General features: G+C 36.1%; 2 protein-coding genes across 3 annotated transcripts in view; one reads left to right on the forward strand and one right to left on the reverse strand.

The window, feature by feature from the left end:
• Positions 1–1,575: 1,575 nt before the first annotated feature.
• On the reverse strand, positions 1,576–15,887 carry LOC115232410 (39S ribosomal protein L12, mitochondrial). Its single transcript, XM_029802267.2, has 5 exons — positions 15,751–15,887; positions 9,498–9,738; positions 5,249–5,317; positions 4,522–4,659; positions 1,576–1,814 (listed from the first exon to the last, which is right to left on the reverse strand). Exons 1-5 carry the CDS (start codon positions 15,807–15,809, stop codon positions 1,698–1,700), a joined length of 624 nt encoding a protein of 207 aa, XP_029658127.1. The 5' UTR covers positions 15,810–15,887; the 3' UTR covers positions 1,576–1,697.
• A 1,982-nt stretch (positions 15,888–17,869) lies between these two features.
• The window catches only part of LOC115232442 (centrosomal protein of 120 kDa-like), a 29,800-nt gene continuing 28,690 nt past the window's right edge, over positions 17,870–18,979 (forward strand). For both annotated transcript variants that reach the window (XM_029802319.2, XM_029802320.2), the window contains exon 1: positions 17,870–18,008. In XM_029802319.2, the coding sequence (XP_029658179.1) occupies positions 17,966–18,008 (43 nt within the window). In that variant the 5' untranslated portion in view covers positions 17,870–17,965. The remainder of the gene's footprint in view (positions 18,009–18,979) is intronic.

Consider the following 18,979-nt stretch of genomic DNA (forward strand, 5'->3'; position numbering starts at 1 on the left):
AGACCATCTTAAGTACCGTATTTATTGGCCTATAAGACGCACTCTTTTTTTCTTTTGTAACCCCCAAAATGGCTTAAATTCCACTGCATCCAATGCACTCAATGTAGGCTCAAAACGTGTGCTGCTATCTATTGGTGAACAATCGCCTACAGTATGTTTATATCGAATGTGGATGCAATAAATTGCTTATAATTACTGGTAATAATGTTATACAGGTAAGTGGAGGAATTAAAACACTAGGTAATTTATTTTACAAAAGTATAGGCTAGGGAAATCCATTGTGAAGAAATTAAATTTGCTAGCTAGTTTGTAAAAATCTGCAATAGAATGCTATAAATCTCCAAGAGGCAGAGATCACACTTTTCAGAACAATCAATAGAGAAAGATGCATGGTCAACAAGGGACCAATTGATGTTATAATTACCCTTTAGAGTCCAAATGTATTTGAACAGCAAAGTAGTAAAGCAGCTTTCTGAGTAACATGTTAGAATTTAAAATAAAAAAAATTATAGCTGTTATATTTACATAGAGAAAATATTACTAGTACTGGTTATAGAAGCTGCAAAGTTTGTAGGGCAGTTTTTTTTGAAAGGCTGAAATATTTATATAGGTTTTTTGAAAAGCTGAAATATTTATATAAGGTGAAATGTTTATATAGGTTTAGGAAGATCCTGGCAATATTGCACAAAATGAATAATCTGTGATCAAGCTAAAGACCAAAATATTTGAAGTAGAATCTCTTCCAAATTAAGTCTCACAAGTTCATCCCCATTTAATGTAATTATTGTAGAAGGCAAAGATTTCCTTGATGCATAATGATTCAATTCCAAAGCTTATTAGAGAATGGATGTACTTGTTAAGTAAAATTCTACAATATTTAACAACATAAATTTACTAAAACACTTTTCATAAAAGTAAGCCACTTGGTAACAGATTTAATATTACAGTACAGATGAGAAAAGACAACTTTTACATTTACTTATTCTTTTTGTTTCAGTCATTAGACTGTGGCCATGCTGGGGTAAATACAACAGACATCCCCCCCCCCCCAGTGCTTAGCTTTCTTTCTTATTTTTAGAAGCCTGGTATTTATTATATTGTTAAGTAATGGTTGGAGGGACAAACAAAGATACACATATATACGATGGGCTTCCACATAGTTGTCTGTCAAATTCACTCACAAGGTAATTAGCTGGCCAGTGTCTATAGTAGAAGACACTAGCCTAAAGTACTGCACAGTGAGACTGAACCTGAAAGCACATGGTTGTAAAGCAAGATTCTTAACCACACAGCTATGCCTATATATAAATATAAAGGGGATTTAGAAAAAAAATCTCCTTTATATTTAAAAATTTTCACAAAGACTTTCAAATATATAAAAAGTGCAATTCACTGATTTTTATGTGAAATTCTATGAGAGTTATTGCAATTTAAGAAACTAGGTACAGGCAAGAAATTCTGGGTTGATCTGAGATTCAGTGTTACCTCATCAACTTCAATACTAAGGTAAATGAGATACATCCCAGTTCAATATGATATTGTAACAAAAAAAAAAAGAAATAACAAACAGCAACGCATTTTTGTAATTAAAAACAAAACAAAAAATACTTTTAATAACTGGATATCTAGTGATTGTGAGAAAACTATATACATAGTATCAAGAAAGGTATAATGGCATAATCTAAGCAATCAAGACATTATTCAATCTCAACTTGAGCACCAACAGCTTCTAAGGCAGCTTTAATTTTTTCGGCTTCTTCTTTGGGAATATCGGATTCAATGGTTTGAGGAGCTGCTTCAACAAATTTCTTGGCCTACAAGAACAGGAGAATAGAGAAAAAGATTATTATTTTTCTTTTCCAAAACACAGCAAAGTGTGAGAAACAATTAACATTGGTCCATGAATTTGGTGGCTGTGTGGTCAAAAAATTTTGGGTTCAGTTCCACTTTGTGGCACCTTGGGCAAGTGTCCTCTACTTTTAAACCAAAATTGAAGGTAGTTGTGAGGTTTATCTTTTTTAGTGACAGGCAGATAGTCATGGATCCTTTGTTGTTTGTCCAGGTCCCAGACCAATGTATTGGCTCAACTTACTTCTTATAGGCCCTGATGGTGTTACACGAAACATGTGCAATTTTTTACTGTAACATAGTACAATGTATTAAGAATGCACTGTACTATAATCTTCCTATAATGAGCGTTATATCCGTCTGTCTGTGCCCTCTTCACAGTCAAACAGCTGGACCAACGGTCATGATGTTTTTCAGGATTACGAAGGAGGTAATCAGGAAGGTTTTGAGTGAAAAATGTGAAAAAAGTATGATTATTTAGTGGATACTGAGTTTTGTATTAATAAATCCGAACGTGGCCGATGCCAGACCCCTCTGGCACCTGTGCAGGTGGCACGTAAAAAACACCCACTACACTCGCGGAGTGGTTGGCGTTAGGAAGGGCATCCAGCTGTAGAAACACTGCCAGACTAGACTGGAGCCTGGGGCAGTCCCTAGCTCCCCAGACCCCGGTCGAAACCGTCCAACCCGTGCTAGCGCGGAAAACGGACGTTAAACGATGATGATGATGATGAAATCCCCTTTGACTTTTTTTTGCTAAAATTCTGGCGATGAGGATTAACTCTGATTTCCCCATCATATAGTTTGTGAATTTAGAGGGTTTAAATTTGCGATACTATCCCTGTATTTTCCATTGGAGATGGGCAAGTTTGTTATCTTATTATAATGGGTGTTATGTCTGTCTGTCCATCTCTTTATTCCCTCTTCACTGCCAGATGGCTGGATCAATGGTTACAATATTTTTTGGGATTACAAAGACAGTCATCAGGAAGGTTCTTAACATTAAAAAATCAGAAAGTATGACTATTTCGTGGATATTGATTTTTGAATTGATTAACCACCTTCACATTTTTATTAAAAATTCACTGACCACGAGCAACTCCGGATTTTCGCTGTAGATACGAAGGGGATCGCGAGGACAGTTAATAGCAAAAATAAAATGGAGAAAGTGTGTGCGATTATTTAGTGGTCTTGAAGTGTGTCAGTCTTGAGCAGGATTTGAAACAGCTAATTGAAGCAGCTGTTGTTTACATCTCAGTTTTGTCAAAATAACCCGTGGTACCAGAACATCCAGACATTATTCGCATAGTACAGTGAGTCTTAGCTTGATTTTTTTGCAACCCTAAAGATTCCCCTTGTGCATTCACAGCAAACAAGGCACAGGGCCAAACTTTTAGTGTAGGTGTATTTTTACCCATTATGATGTTTACACATGGCCAGTTGTGTCGCTATGAGTAGAGCAATGAACTCCAGTAATTTGAAAATTAGTGTCGACCAAACAGAAAATATCGTCTACAAAGAAGTTTTGTAATCATATTGATATTATTGAAATGATTCATAATTTAAATAAGGAAACTTGTGAACTTTAGATGTATAAGAGTATAAACAAGCATAAAAAGGTGTAAACAACTAAAATAAAAGTATTTCTAAATAACATTTTTTTCTTAATACTTTTTATGTAGTGGTCGAAGGAAGCTCTGGCTTTCGTTAGGAGTGGTCCACATAACTATTCATGATACAGAGGCTGGGAGTCTATTTTTGTTTGGAGGTGAATCATCATCACATGTCACTTAGTCACAAACACACGTCATATTGCTACAATAGAATGCTGTATCACCAACAATAATGTGATTTCTCTAAGACACCCAGTAATCTATCAAGTCCATTTATACATTTCTCAATACATACTGCTGTTATGACTTCCCTCCCTCATCTTATGCCTCCATTGTAGAAGAGTAGATTTTTTAGTCAATATAATAGCAATATAAGAGAGAAGCATTGTATTGTACATTTAACAGTAATTTTAAAGATAAGTATTATATTGTTTCCACCACTCACAGCATTGCTGTATTATACACTAGCAGTATCGCCCAGCGTTGCTCGGGTTTGTAAGGGAAATAACTATATAAGCATTTTTAGAGAGTTACTTCCCTTATAAATTCGGGCTTTCTTAGCCATTTTTGTTTTGGTGTCTTCAAGCCATGAAGTCGTTATTCTAAAAGAACGCTGGTTTCCTTCACAACGCATTACGACGTTGATTTCTTTACACTCCCTTCCCCACAGCTTCACGAGGGAGGGAAGGGGAAGAAGCAAACAGGTGCAGCTGTGAGTGTGGACGCCAACTCCGCCGCCATCGACATACGATGCATTTTATGCATTAAAATGGAATAAAAAATGATGTTAAATTATTTTTAAAATCGTAGACTCATCGTTGACGCGCGCTAATAGTCAGACGGGCTCGATATGAATCACGACTATAAGATACCCGAATTTGGTTAAACTGCACCGCAAAATGTGGGAGGAGTTAGGAATCTAAATCGAAGGGGACAGACACTCACACAACTAGAGTTTTATATATATAGATATATTGTACAGAACTATATTACTATTAAGCAGTAAGACCAATTAAGAACAAAATTTATCATATTCAGTAAATTAAATCCAAGGACTAACCTGTACAAGATTAAAACCCGACATTAAATTCTTTATTTCTTTGATAACTGGTATCTTTTTAGCAGCATCAAATGATACTAATTTCACAGTGAAGATTGTTTGTTCTTGTTTTAAAGGAGCTTCTTCAGTATCCTCTGTCTGAAAAGCCAAAAGTATAAAATAAATGTAAACTTTACTCAACAGAAAGTTCAATAAGTAGGATATACATGTATTTGAAAGTATAATTAATTCTATCTTAAATCTTTAACTTACAATATCTGTTGAAAATGATTGAAGATAACAACTCCATTACAAAACAGAAAGGAATGATAGAGGGATTGATTACAGTTTTCCTTCCTTGCTCCCTTCAAAATGAATACAAACCAAGTTACACAGCCCTGCATGAGGATGCATTGGTCAGGCAGTCCTGAAACATGATATGACACAGATTGTACTAACCTTGTCTACATTCATTTCAAGAGTGATATTGAGCATTTCAGGATTAGCTGAGCAATGCAGTCCCATATACTGCTGTGTCATACAGCACCTTACATGAAGAGTTAAATTTGTCAACATCATTATCACCACAATTATCAGCTTAATAATTTAAAACATCTGTAGCAATTAAAACTGTGGTGTGATATAGGGGAATTAATGGATAGCAATGAATAAAATTAGGAAACAATAATTTTGTTGGTTGGTAGTTAGTTAGTCAGACAACTACTAACTAAACACAAATTGAACTTACCGAAGATGGTGCAGCAGCAGCCATAGGCATTGCTGACATCATGGGAGTGTCTTTGATATTCAAAGTTTTCTGTAGACGAGAAGAAAGAAAAAGAAAATTAATCCTTTAGCAGTCAGATTACTCTTTCAAATGAAATGTGTATTTATCCACATTGTTTTGAGTTAATTGTGCATTATCTTGTAGCTTAAGGATTTCAATGTGGTTATTTATTTTGAGAATGACATTGTAGGGTAGGTGCAAGGGGCAGATCTGGTCCATTTGAACAAAAAACATGTAGGATATTTGGGCCAGATATGGCAGGTTTAAATGTTTCTCTGCTAACTTTTTACATTCCAGTGTGTATGTGTGTGTGAGTGTGTGTCACATAAAGCAGTGTGCATGGATAATTTTAAATGTGTATTAAAGTATGCAATGTGTTTTAGTTAATGTTGTAAGACTTTGGACAAATGTTTTTCTCTCTTCATTAGACAGAAGAGAGACTGAGCTGGCCTGGAATTAGCAGTTAGCAAAACATTATTTTGTGATGGATAGGCTTTCTGTTCAGTGGGGAAAGTGCTGCGGTCTCAGTCACTTACACACCATGGAAACTGAGAACAGTTTCAGCCTTATGAGACCTTGGGCTCATGAATCATCATCGTCATTTTCATTGTTATCAGCAGCACCTTCATTATTCAATGTTTACTTTCCTCATTGGCACAGGTTGGGCTGTCTGAAAGGGAACCTATGTCAGTGTCCTTCTCACATATCATCTTTGGCATGGTTTCTACAGCTCTTCCTAACGCTAACCACTTTACAGAGTGTACTGGATACTTTTTTATGTGCCACAGGCACTAGTGAGGTGGTCATGAAACTAGCGAGGCAGAAAGAGAACAGAGGAAAAGTTCCCATGACTAAGAGGAAGTACTTGGGAAGGGGAAGGTGGGTGGTTTTATGCCAGGTGTTGAAAGGCTGACAGAGGAACAAGCACAGGTATCTTGACTTAGAGGAGATAAGCAAACCAATCCAACAAAAATATACTCCATATCTCAGGAAAACACAACATAAAACATTATTATATATCATTAAGAGTGGCAAGCTGGCAGAATCCTTAGTAAGTTGGGCAAAATCCTTAGCAGTATTTTGTCTGTCTTCATATTCTGAGTTCAAATTCCACTGAGATCAACTTTGCCTTTTATCTTTTTGGGGTTGATAAAATAAGTACCAGTTGAACACTGAGGATTGATGTAATTGACTTACCCGCTGCCCCAAAATTGCTGGCCTTGTGCCAAGCTTTGAAATCATTATTATATATCATTAATTAATATTTTTCTTTTTCCTTCATACAGTTTAAATTCAATAAAACTGCCTTTGAAAGATTTGGTAGTTCTAAATCCACCACAAAATGGTTTAAGAAACTTCGAGGCCTTGTTTAAATTAAATTCCCCTATAATTCCCTAGTCAGAGTTCACTGTTTCATTAGAGTCTCCTTATTCTGTATAGTTGTCAATATCTCACTACTACTCTTGAGAAAGAATTATGTATACAACAAAGCTCTCACTTGATCTGGTAATTCTGTTTTAGATGCCTCTGTAGTCACAAGCAAACATAGACATCTCAATTCCCAATTCTCTCATGACCCAGCAGAACAGTGAGGATAAGAGAGAGAAGCCTTAATCAGTAGTTGGCTGGTAGTCATTTTTCAGTGGAGAAGACTGGAACAAAGGGAAATAAAGAGTGTTGCTCAAGGACACAATGCACTACATGGTCCAGAAATTGAACCCATCACTTTACAGTCATAAGCCTAACACTCTAACCACTAGACCATATGCTTACACAGTGATTTATAGAATTAAATGCAAAAATTACCCAACATTATAATTAGTCTGTTTATTAGTATTAGTAATCCTTAAGGACTTCCCATAGAATGCTATGGTCTTATGAACCCAGTTGGGAAATGCTGATGTCAATCAAAGATTTGTTGAAAGGTAACGAGATCATAATTTGTCATAGTATTTTTAGAAGAAACTTCACAGACATAATTGCAAAGATTAGAATACAGTAAAATGCATGGCTGCGTGGTGAGGAGGTTTGCTTTCCAACCATGTGGTTTTGAATTCAGTTCCACTGCATAACATCTTGGGCAACTGTCTTCTACTATAGCGCTCTCTTCACCAAAGCTTTGTGAATAGATTTAGCAGATGGAAAATGATAGAAGCTTGTCATATATGTATGTGTTCATGTGTGTTGATGTCTCCTTGCCTTGACATTGTGCTAGTAGAAAAGGAGCATCACCATCATGTAAGTGGTGTCTGTTTTCAATCTTCAGGGAAGCATGTCCAGCCATAGGGAAGCATTACTTTGCTTGGAAAAATGTAATTATTGGCAACAAGGTGGGCTCCAACTGTAGAAAATCTGCCTTGGAAAAGTAGATGTTGAAAAAACAATGATGATTCACTCTTTATTAATAAGACAAAAAGTTTGCATCCATATAATTCTTTTTTGGCCACGACATGAACATGGTTAAAACAAAATTAACCCCTTTGATATCAACCAGCCTTAGATTGTATCTGGATCTGACATACAAACTTACTGTTTTAAATTGATCATCATCATTGTTTAACATCCGCTTTCCATGCTAGCATGGGTTGGACGATTTGACTGAGGTCTGGTGAACTAGATGGCTGAACCAGACTCCAATGTGATCTGGCAGAGTTTCTACAGCTGGATGCTCTTCCTAACGCCAACCACTCAGAGTGTAGTGGGTGCTTTTACACGCCACCGGCACGAGGACCAGTCAGGTGATACTGGCAACGGTCACGCTCAAATGGTGCTTTTTATGTGCCACCTGCATAGGAGCCAGTCCAGTAGCACTGGCAACGACCTCACTCGAATGTTTTTTCATGTGCCACCAGCACAAGTGCCAGTAAGGCGACGCGGGTAATGATCACACTCGAATGGTATTTTTTATGTGCCATTGGCACGGAAGCCAGCCTGTATGGTACTATTACAAACCTTCATTGAAATTTCATACTAATTTATGTTCCAAAAACCAGTTTAATAATGTCAAAATTATTTTACTAAATTGTTCATTATTTCATATTAACTGAAACAAGCAATATAATTCAACAGAAATTTGCTAATACCATCATAAACTTATGCAAATCAGTTCTCACAACTTCTTTTCTACTGGTCAGTAAAAATAGTATGTTTGCACAATATCCTATGAAATGTGGAGAATTCTGGAAAGTACTCCAGTATTAAAAACAAGTTAACTTAGCTTTTGTCATCAAGTGTATATGCACAGGACAGAGCAAACTTAGCTCCAGCACAATAAGGGTTAATGGTTCCACTCTCTTGCAATGAAAAATACAACTTTAGAATATGGCAAGAAGAATCAGTAGAGAATGCAATATTTGGTTATGTTCCTTCAAGGTCCAGGTTCAAAACTCACTCTAGTTTACATTACCCTTCATATTTCTGAAGTCAATAATACATAAGTACTGGATTTGATATCATTGACTACAATACCTTTAAAGATGGATTCCCAATAGAGCTACAGTTCTGTTAACAGAAACACACAACACATGTCCTGGCAGGTGAATGATGAAAGAATGCATATGCATGTGTGTGTGTATGCGTGAATAAATGCGAGAAGAGACAAGGACAAAATAGGCAGCTCTCTATTTAACAATATTTTATACAGATTTTTACATATAGCTACTACATGTTTGTTCACTTTTGTTTCTGCATCCATTTTACTAAATCATGGGTTAGACGAATATAGTATTGAAACATTGTTTCACATCTGGATGTCCTAGTCACTAACCGTTCTTGTCTTTGTGTTTCAAGTATGGGATAACATGCCTTTGAGAACACAAAGATAATAAAGATGCGGGCATGACTATGTGGTTAAGAAGCTCACTTTGCAATCGCATGGTTTCAGGTTCAATCCCATTGTGCAGCATCTTGGGGTAGTGTCTTCTAACTATAGTACTGGGCCACCCAATGCGTTGTGAATGAACTTGGTAGATGAAAACAGGATGAAAGCCTGTTATGCGTGTGTGTCTTTGTTCTCTCCACTACTTGACAACTCATGTGGTTTCTTTACATTCCCATAACTTAGCATTTCAGCAAAAGAAACCAACAAAATAAGTACTGGACTTTATAAGAAACAAACAAAAAAATTGGAGTCAATGACTGAAATAAGTAAAAGATAAAACATTTACTGACACTTATATATAAAAATTGGCAAAAAAACCAATTAACAAACCTTTAATAATTCATTCAAATCGGAAACTTCTAAAAGAGTCAAAGCTCCAATTTCATCGACTAATTTTTGAATTTTAGGAGAATATTCTTTAGTAGTATCTTCCACATGTGGTCCTACAGCAAGGGCTTCATTTTGACACGATGATGTAGTAGAGAAGAAAGATGTAGTGGTGATTTTATGGCAGTTAGTGGGATCATTCTGGTATCTATTGACATGCCATCGCTGTATTACTGGGTGAACTCTGTCAGAGAAGAGATATAGATGGCAGTTAGCAAAAAGTTCTTAAAAAATTAAGGAATTGTAAAAAATTTATAGCAGTATGAATGAGAAAAGCACAGTCAAGAAAGAACCAAGAGTTTATTTTTATATTATTTCTTTTTTTAACCCTTTAGCATGCAGGTTATTCTGTCGAATGTAATATTTATTTATTGACATTGTTTTGTATCATTCATGCATTATCTTGTAGCTATGAGATTTCAATGACATGATTGTTTCTTTTTAGACTGACATTGTAGGGTAGGTGTAAGAGGCCAGATCCAACCAGTTTAAACATAAACCAGGTAGAATATTTGAGCCTGAAATGTCTAGTTTGAATGTTAAAGGGTTAAGGATGAGAAGTTGATAGCTGTAAAATCACCATCATCATCATCATCATCATTTTAATGTCCACTTTTCTATGCTCACATAGGTTGGAAGGAATCTGCTGAGGCAGACTGTCTATGCCTGGATACCTTACCTGACACCAAATCTCAACCTGTTTCCAAGCAAGGTAAAGATTTCCCCATGACCAGACATGTTTTCACTGAAGATTGGAAACAAAGGACATTGCTTGCATGACAGTGTCACTCATTTACAACTATCACACACACCAATGGGCTTCTTTTAGTTTCCATCTATAAAAACCATTCACAAGGCTTTGATCAGCCTGGGACTATAGATGGTGCCACATAGTTGGTACTGGGGATGCCAACTTACCACACAGCCATGCTCTAAAAATTATTATTTTGTTTCCATAAGTTTTTCAAATTGCTGATTATTATCTGTCACACAACGTTACCATTTTTTTGATGAATGAGTAGGATTTAAATGCAGAATGTACAAAGCCAAAAGAGATGCTGTAAGATATTCTGTTTGATGCTCTGAGAATTCCTCTAATCTAATATGACTCTGGACTGATATTTCCTTGCTGGCATGGGGTTGGATGGTTTGACAGGATCAGGCAAGCCACAGTGCTGTGTTGAGCTCCAGTGTTAGCTTTGGCATGGTTTTTATGGCTGGATGCCTTTCCTAATGCCCACCACTTTACAGTGTGTAGTGGGTGTTGTGTCTTTTTTTCTATTTTTGCACCAACAGACAGCAGTAAGGTATTAGAGGCATTTTTTTTTCATCAGTGCAAGGAAAAGACTGTATGAATTGGTAGTAGAAGTAAAGGAAAATTTGAACTGTTGATGGCAACCAAATTATAGCTTGTTATAAAGAACTAAAGTTTTGTTTTCACCGATGAAATTACCTAGATTAGAGACTTGCAAGAAAAAAGTACTTTTAGCGCTGCTGAATTAAGTTGATTAACATAACCAATCTATCATCGTCATCATCATCATAAGGAACAACCTCTGGACATTACTGTCTGAGGACTCATAGGGCCAGTTACCCAGTTTCCATGGCACATAAATGTCAGATCACCAAGATCTGTTGCAGGGTTATTCATTTACAGCTGAGTGGAATGGAGTAATGTGAAGTGAAATGTTTTGCTCAAGAATACAATGCATTACCTGGTCCAGGAATCAGAATCCCAACCATGCAGTCATGAGTGTAACACCCTAATCACAAAGCCATACAACTTTACCTAACCAATCTAAGCTAGCTTATAAAAGCTGAATTAGCAATGAAATTAAGTAATGCTTCATAACCCATAGAGGGATTTTTTTTTTTGGCATCATGAAAATTTTTTCTTATTTTGATATGGTTTGTTACAAAGTCATAAACTCAATCCAACAGAACCCAGTTGTCTCCATGTATTTATTTAACACACAGTTCAGTGAAGTTTTTATTTTTAATAATTGCAGTGTGGAAGGTATTTTTAAATGGCTTATAAACACGTTTCACACTGCAATTGTTTTTTGTTTCAGCACATGATCTCAGATCAGATCACTTGCTTTGCAAGTACATCTCCGTAATTATTTTTGAGTAAATTATTAAAAATAATTACGGACTAATCTTTGAGGGGACTACAAACATTGACAGTGCCTCCCTCCTGAATTAGTGAGATTGATGCAATTAACCCTTAAACAGCAGACATCAATTAATGCTTCGTTAGAGAACAGTGGACATTATCAGTTGATGTACACCTGTACAATGCAGGAATCTCAAATGAATTTATGTTCATACTGGATGCAAAAGAAAGTGAATATTTTATGGTACTTTTCGATAATGAGATTGTAAATTGTTGTGCAAAAGTCTAACAATTATTACAGTTTTTATATTTAAGGTGAAAATAAGTATAAAAATGACTCTTAAGAAAAAGAGATATTTTTTATCTCCACTTAAAAGTGGATGATGTATTAAAACATGGAACCTCTTGTGAACTTGATGTGCATATAAGCAATCATATTTATATCACTAGCAGAAGATAATCAACCACTACTGTTGCTGGAACTGCCAGATCAGATGATCTTGGCCTCCCTTGGCCTTGTTAATGGCAGACCATGGCTAGACATAGCGACAATTCCCCTGTCAGCAATATACAAGAAATCTCAGGGTCTATTCTGGTACTGGTGTTGCAAATAGCCATTGGGCTTCATCATCATCATCATCATTTAGCATCTGCTTTCCATGCTAGCATGGGTTGGACGGTTCAACTGGGGACTGTGAAGCCAGAAGGCTGCATCAGGCCCAGTCTGATCTGGCAGTGTTTCTACGGCTGGATGCCCTTCCTAATGCCAACCACTCCGTGAGTGTAGTGGGTGCTTTTTACATGCCACCCGCTTATTAATAAATAATTAAAAGTAACAGAAGCAGTATTAATATCAACAGGTAACATTTATTCCCACTTAAAAGTGGATGTTGCGTTAGAACACTGCCATAGTTACCATGAGGGAGCCTCTCATATGGACTTGTGATGCATATAAGTACTCATGTTTATATCATGACATCTGGTGTACCACAGGGATCTATTCTAGGCCCCCTTTTATTTGTTGCATATGTTAATGACATAGATGCCAATTTAAAGAATGCCACAGTGCTGAAATATGCAGATGACATCAAGCTGTACCTTGAAATAAAGAGGTCAGATCCTGTACACTATAGATCTCTATTGCAATCAGACCTGGACACAATGCAGCAGTGGATCATGGACTGGCAACTCAAGCTGGCTGTGGACAAATGTACCACTATGCATTTTGGGAGGAAAAACCCAGCGTCTACTTACTCCCCCCACAACACTAATCTCAAAAAGTCTTCTTGTGAACGTGACCTGGGCGTTATTGTTGACAGCGATTTGCGTTGGACAAAACACATCGCTAAAATTGCCAAGAAGCTGAGGGTGTCTTAGCATCACTCACCAAGTCCTTTGTGAACCGCTCTCTGGCTATCTATCTGCGGCTTTATATAGCTATGGTATGACCTCACCAGGAATTTGCATCACCAGTCTGGAACCCTATCTTGCCCAGGATATTAATCGTCTGGAAGCCGTTCAGCGATGTGCAACCAAGAGAATACCCTCCATCAGGCATTTGCCATATTCTGAATGCCTTACTTTCCTGGGCATGGATACATTGAAACTCCGACATCTGGCTGCTGACTTGGCAGACACCCATAAAATTATTAACCATCTTACAAACAATAACTCTGAGCACCTTTTCAAACTCTACCTGTCTAACACCTGTGGACATGTTTACAAAGTCAGAAAACAGCACAGCTCCCATGACTTTTGGAAACATTTTTTTATGCTAAGAGTTGCTGAAGCATGGAACAAACTGCCGGCATCAGTTGTCGGAGCACTACATCCTTCAAAACTTCCATGCTTCCTGAGATTCGCCAACACTATACCTGATTTTCTCCCCTCCATACACACACAAGCATGTATCTAACTCATACACTGTTCACTTTCCAGACATTTGTACGTTACTGCATATACTTTATACGCACTTTTGACAAGTTGTGGTGCACCTGAGCACTGTATAAAATAATTTCATTATTATCATAAGCAGGAGATAATTGTTTGCCACTGGAACTGCATAATCACATAATTTCTGTCTTCCTTAGCCTTGTCGATGGTAGACGTCCATGGTTAGAGATAGCAATAATTTGTGATCTGGCAGTTCTGGTGGTGGTAGGAGATGATTATTTACCACTAGTGATATAAACACGAGTGCTTATATGCACTACAAGTCCATATGAGAAGTTCTCTCATAGTAAATGCAGTACTCTGTATTCTAATACAACATCCACTTTAAGTTGCGATAAATATTACTTTGTCGTATTAATACGGCTTCTGTCGCTATAAGATATATTTTGCCCGTTTGGCATATATGTTCATGCAACCCTTTCCCACCATTTAAGGGTTAATACTCAGTTAGGGCGTAACAAATATCAGAAAATCAAAAAAAAAATGTGTGTAATAGGTGTAAAACAAACCGTTTAAACATGTCCCTTGAAGTTCTATACCCCATGAAGAAGGAAAAGGGTACTGAAGGAATGAGAGCAAAAAATTTTTAAATAGAAAAGAAATTTTTAAAAAATCAGAATCGTTATTGTTTTACATGAAAAAACATAGGAATACAATGAGGTATGGAACTTCGGGGGACACTTTTGAAAAACTCTGCCACCATGTGCAGGTAAAACGTAAGGAGAGGATTCCAGAGGGCAACAGTTCTGAGAATAAAATATTGAGATAAAAGTTCAAGAGCGAGATCTACGAGATTAAGGGACAACCAAGCGATAATGAGTATAGATGGGATTAGAAACTGAAATTGGGTCGCTATTATGTGTTCGTAAATATTTAACATAGGTCAAAGTATGGATTTTCAGATATACAGCAGCATTTCTGTTAATATTTTGCCGCTAATGCTTTACCAATGAAAACTATGCATAAACTTATAATACTAGATATTCGATCTAACCTTGGTTAGATCGAATTTTAGACTTTTAATAATCGTATCAAACAAGCAAGGCATTAGTTAAAATTTTTAAATACGATGACTTTCGCAAATGTCCTAAGTGAATAGCATTTATATATATATATATATATATATATATATATATATATATATATATATATATATATACACACACACACACACGGTTTTAGATATATAGAAGATGAAGTTGACAGTCATCGGCCGTGAACCATAAAAGGCACATGTAAATACTATGACCTTCAGAACAAAAAGAAAAAGGCAACCCGCTTGGAAGTTGAAGAATGAAGGTGAGTGATCAAGTCCTAGACATTTCTCCCTACGCCAGAGAATGTTAAAGGCAGATTAATTACCATTCGGTTTTTCTTTTACACCATATCTTTATTTCTTTATAACTTTATGTAAGCATTTCGCCCGGCGTGCTAACGTTTTTTTTTACATCATACCAAACATCAATATATTTTAATCAGGGATCACACGTTAAGGAACAAAACTGGGGTTTGGAATTATTTATAACCATCATATATATATGTATATGTGTGTGTGTGCACAGCTTTAAAATAGCTCTAATCTAATAATTTACCAAAAGATCATGGTAATATCTTAAGTTTAATGATTTTTGTGATATCTAGCATCAGACAATAACAAATAACATGCTATTTATAATAGCAGCAATTCATAATAATTTTATAATTTTTACAAGTTAGTGTTTCCCAATGATGGTAATCTGTGACACTACAACTTGATTTCCTTTTCAGAAAGATACTTATTTTAATTTTATCATAGTTCGAAGCACTTAGTCACGTAAATCCGAATATTTTGCGGTACCCTTAAGCTCTTTAAAAAAACTTCACAGCGAAAGAATGTATTACGTTATACTAAAGGTTGCTTCAGTTAAAGATAACATTAGTTATTTAATACATGTATACATAACCTGGACGAAGGTGTGAGATGCAAAAAATCGTAGACAGCTTTAAAGATACATATTTAAGAGCAAAAATCGTCTATGTATCTATGTGTGTTGACCTTATTAATTAGCATCGTGTCTTAGGCGAGTTCTAATTGCTACTTTAGAAAATACAAAGGTAGTTACGAATAAGGCTTATAACAGAATATACCTTCTGCAATAATGGATAGTCCTTCCAGATAAATGTGATATGAAACGAGCTAAGGCCATGATTAATTACAATTAGCCGGCCACAGGTATATGTGTCCTCTACCACTGCCAGGAGCACATGTGTAATGTCGACCGGAACTGTTGGCAGAAACGACGAACTCGTTCATTCATTGGTGGAAACTTATTATGATGTTTTCATACTTACAGACACACACACACCCATACATGCATGCATACGTACGTACATACATACACGGGATCTTTTCGGTTTGAACGGCAGTTTTTTGTAGCGGTGTCATATGAAATTGTTACCCATAATTATGAACCTAGTATCGATCTATTGCATTTCAATCTGTTTTAGGGTTAGGGGTAGGGGGAAGGGTATCTTTTTTTCTTCACAAATGTAAATAAACCCAATCTGTTTCTTAAACGAGGGACATATTCATACGGTACAGAATGGTTTTTTTTTACCTCAATAGACGTCATTGATTGGTTGAAATTGCAGAAATTGAAGAAAAAACAACAAATATCTTACAAACCATAAACTTTTCTCAATAAAGCCACGAGAAAAAGATGTTTTATAAACACATTCTACCAGTATACAAAGTTTAAAAGTGTTTAGTTACGTGGAAATTATTTTTAAAAACTGCCGTTCAAACCGAAAAGATCTCATACACGCATACATATAAACGTATACATACAAACACATACATGTGTGTGTATCATTATCATAATTTAACGTCCACTTTTCCATGCTCGCACGGGTCAGACGGAATTTTGTTGAGGCAGATTCCCTACAGCTGGCTGCCCTTCCTCTCACCGACCCCCACTTGTTTCCAAGCAAAGTAATATCCCCGCCCCATCCTTAGACATATTTATCATAAAAGGTTGGAAATGAATAATATCACTTTTATGACAGTGATACTCATTTACAACCATCAGATGATGTCTAGACAAGGTGCACACGCACATACACACGTTACTATGATCTTTCAGTTTCCGCCTGCCAAATCTATTCACAATGCTTTGGTTGGCCAAGACCTATAGCTAAAGGCACTGTCCCAAGGTACTGTACAGCAAAACCAAACCCAAGACCACATGGTTGGGAAGCAAGCTAATAATGATGGAACATATATAGTGTCTTCTACTATGACTCTGGGCCACCCAAAACCTTGTGAGTGAATTTGGTAGACAGAAACTTGAAAAAAGCCATCATTACCAGGATCATGATCATCATCTTCACCACCATCATCATCTTTTAATGTCTGTTTTCCATACTAGCCCAGATGGGTTGACAGGATCTGACTGGTATGAGGACTGCATTGTAGATCAGTATCTGTTTTGACGTTGTTTCAACTACTGGATTCACTTCCTGATACCAGCCACTTTACTGAGTGTTCTGGGTGCATTTTTTATGGCACCTGCACTAGTGAGGTCACTTGCGAGACTAAAATCTCCTACAACTGAGTGAGGCTACAGTAGGGAAGTTGACAGCTCTATGCTATGTGATGAATGAAAAGTTAATGTATGGAAGAGGACAGAACAGAATGAGTTTCTTGCTGTAGAGAAGCTGCTATATGGCTTCTCACATTATAGAAAAGTTGGTAGGAATAACTGGAGTAGAGCCAGAAAGAAAAAAGTAGTGGTGATGGGATGTCAAAGTGAACTCTCAAAGTAGAAGGTGAGTAGAAGTGGGGCACAGAACATGGATTGTGGGTGGGTAGAAGTTGTAAAAGTATATGGGAGAGGGTGATAGATGGTCAGAGATGGGGAATGCGTGAGGTGACGAACATAATGAATAAAAAACAAGGGATAGGGATGATAAATATATCTTAGAGTTAGTAATTCCTTCATTAGTTCTTCGGTAAGTTCGGTGAAATTTGTGCTTCGCTGAAGAGGTCATAATAAAACCAAAACGTATGCAAAGTTGTTTTCCGTACTTTCAGAAATAATGTAAATAGTATGGAGCTAATGTTGCTTTTTTTTTTTATCCTCCCCTGCATTAATATTTCTAATTAGATATTTGCTACTATCTACATGAAATCTGTTTACATTTACATCCCTATGACAAATTCGTGTCGAGTAGTTGAAAACAAATCAGAATACGCATGCGTAGTAAATCATCACCATTCTATGGCATGGCGGCTGTTTTCAAACAACATACTATTTCATTTATGGCATAAGTTTTCGCTGGGTTGCTCTAAATCAACACAGACATGCCTGAAGAACGTTATTTGATTGTTGTTTCCATACTGGCAGGTAATATCTTCATTGTAAATTACTACTTTTTCCTTCCTTAATGGTTTCTAACTCGGTTAAGTGGTTGAAAGTTTATTATTTTGGGGCTTGACCGGATCCATCTGTAGTTTTGTCATGTCTGGTCTCGTTTCGTGATTGTTATTTAGAATCGCTATAGCAATAGCATTATAAAACTATATAGATAGATATATGAATATATATTACTGAAGCCGGTTTTATAAATGAAAATATAACTACAATGTTAGTTAATTAAAAAATCAAGTAATTTAAACAACGACTAAACTCCCAATAAGTTCGTTTTATCAAATTTTTGACACATCAGGAACTTGTTTTGGAAACTTGGCCGTTCCTATGTTAAATTGTCATGAATGGACAAGTTGATTATATATATATAGTTGTTCTAAATTAATAACCATGTTTTTTCCAGTTGTAATTTAGTTATATTTTCATAGATACCAGCCCAATGTTAATTAATTTCTTTAAATTGATATAAAACGTCAATGCTATATTATAAACAATGCAATGTTTATAATACAGAGTAGCGCTCGGATTACTCACGTTCTTTGCAAAATTAAATGAATTTTTACTGATATACTGACAGATGTGTATTTATAAGGTTTCTGTTTTACTTTTCCCTATTCTACTCTTATAAATTCACTATATAGATATGTTAGTTATTTAACCAGAAATATGGACACTTCGATTTCAAAAACAGTGAATTAAATAAACAACTAAATATAATTATATGTAGCAATTTGAGGAAATCGTTGCCTTTCCCCCTCTTTATAGGAAGCAGGAATATTTTAGTTATTCAAACACAATTTCTACATGGTTAGTAATAGGATTGTTTGCGATTCTTCACTTGTCTCTATAATGCTCGTCCCAAGTTTCACATTTTACCTTATAGTTCTGCTAATAACTTTTTATATGAAATAATACTATCTTAGGTATTATTTTTATATGAAAGATAT

The sequence above is a fragment of the Octopus sinensis genome, linkage group LG2, assembly GCF_006345805.1.
Source record: "Octopus sinensis linkage group LG2, ASM634580v1, whole genome shotgun sequence".
In the NCBI taxonomy this organism is placed as follows: Eukaryota; Metazoa; Mollusca; class Cephalopoda; order Octopoda; family Octopodidae; genus Octopus; species Octopus sinensis.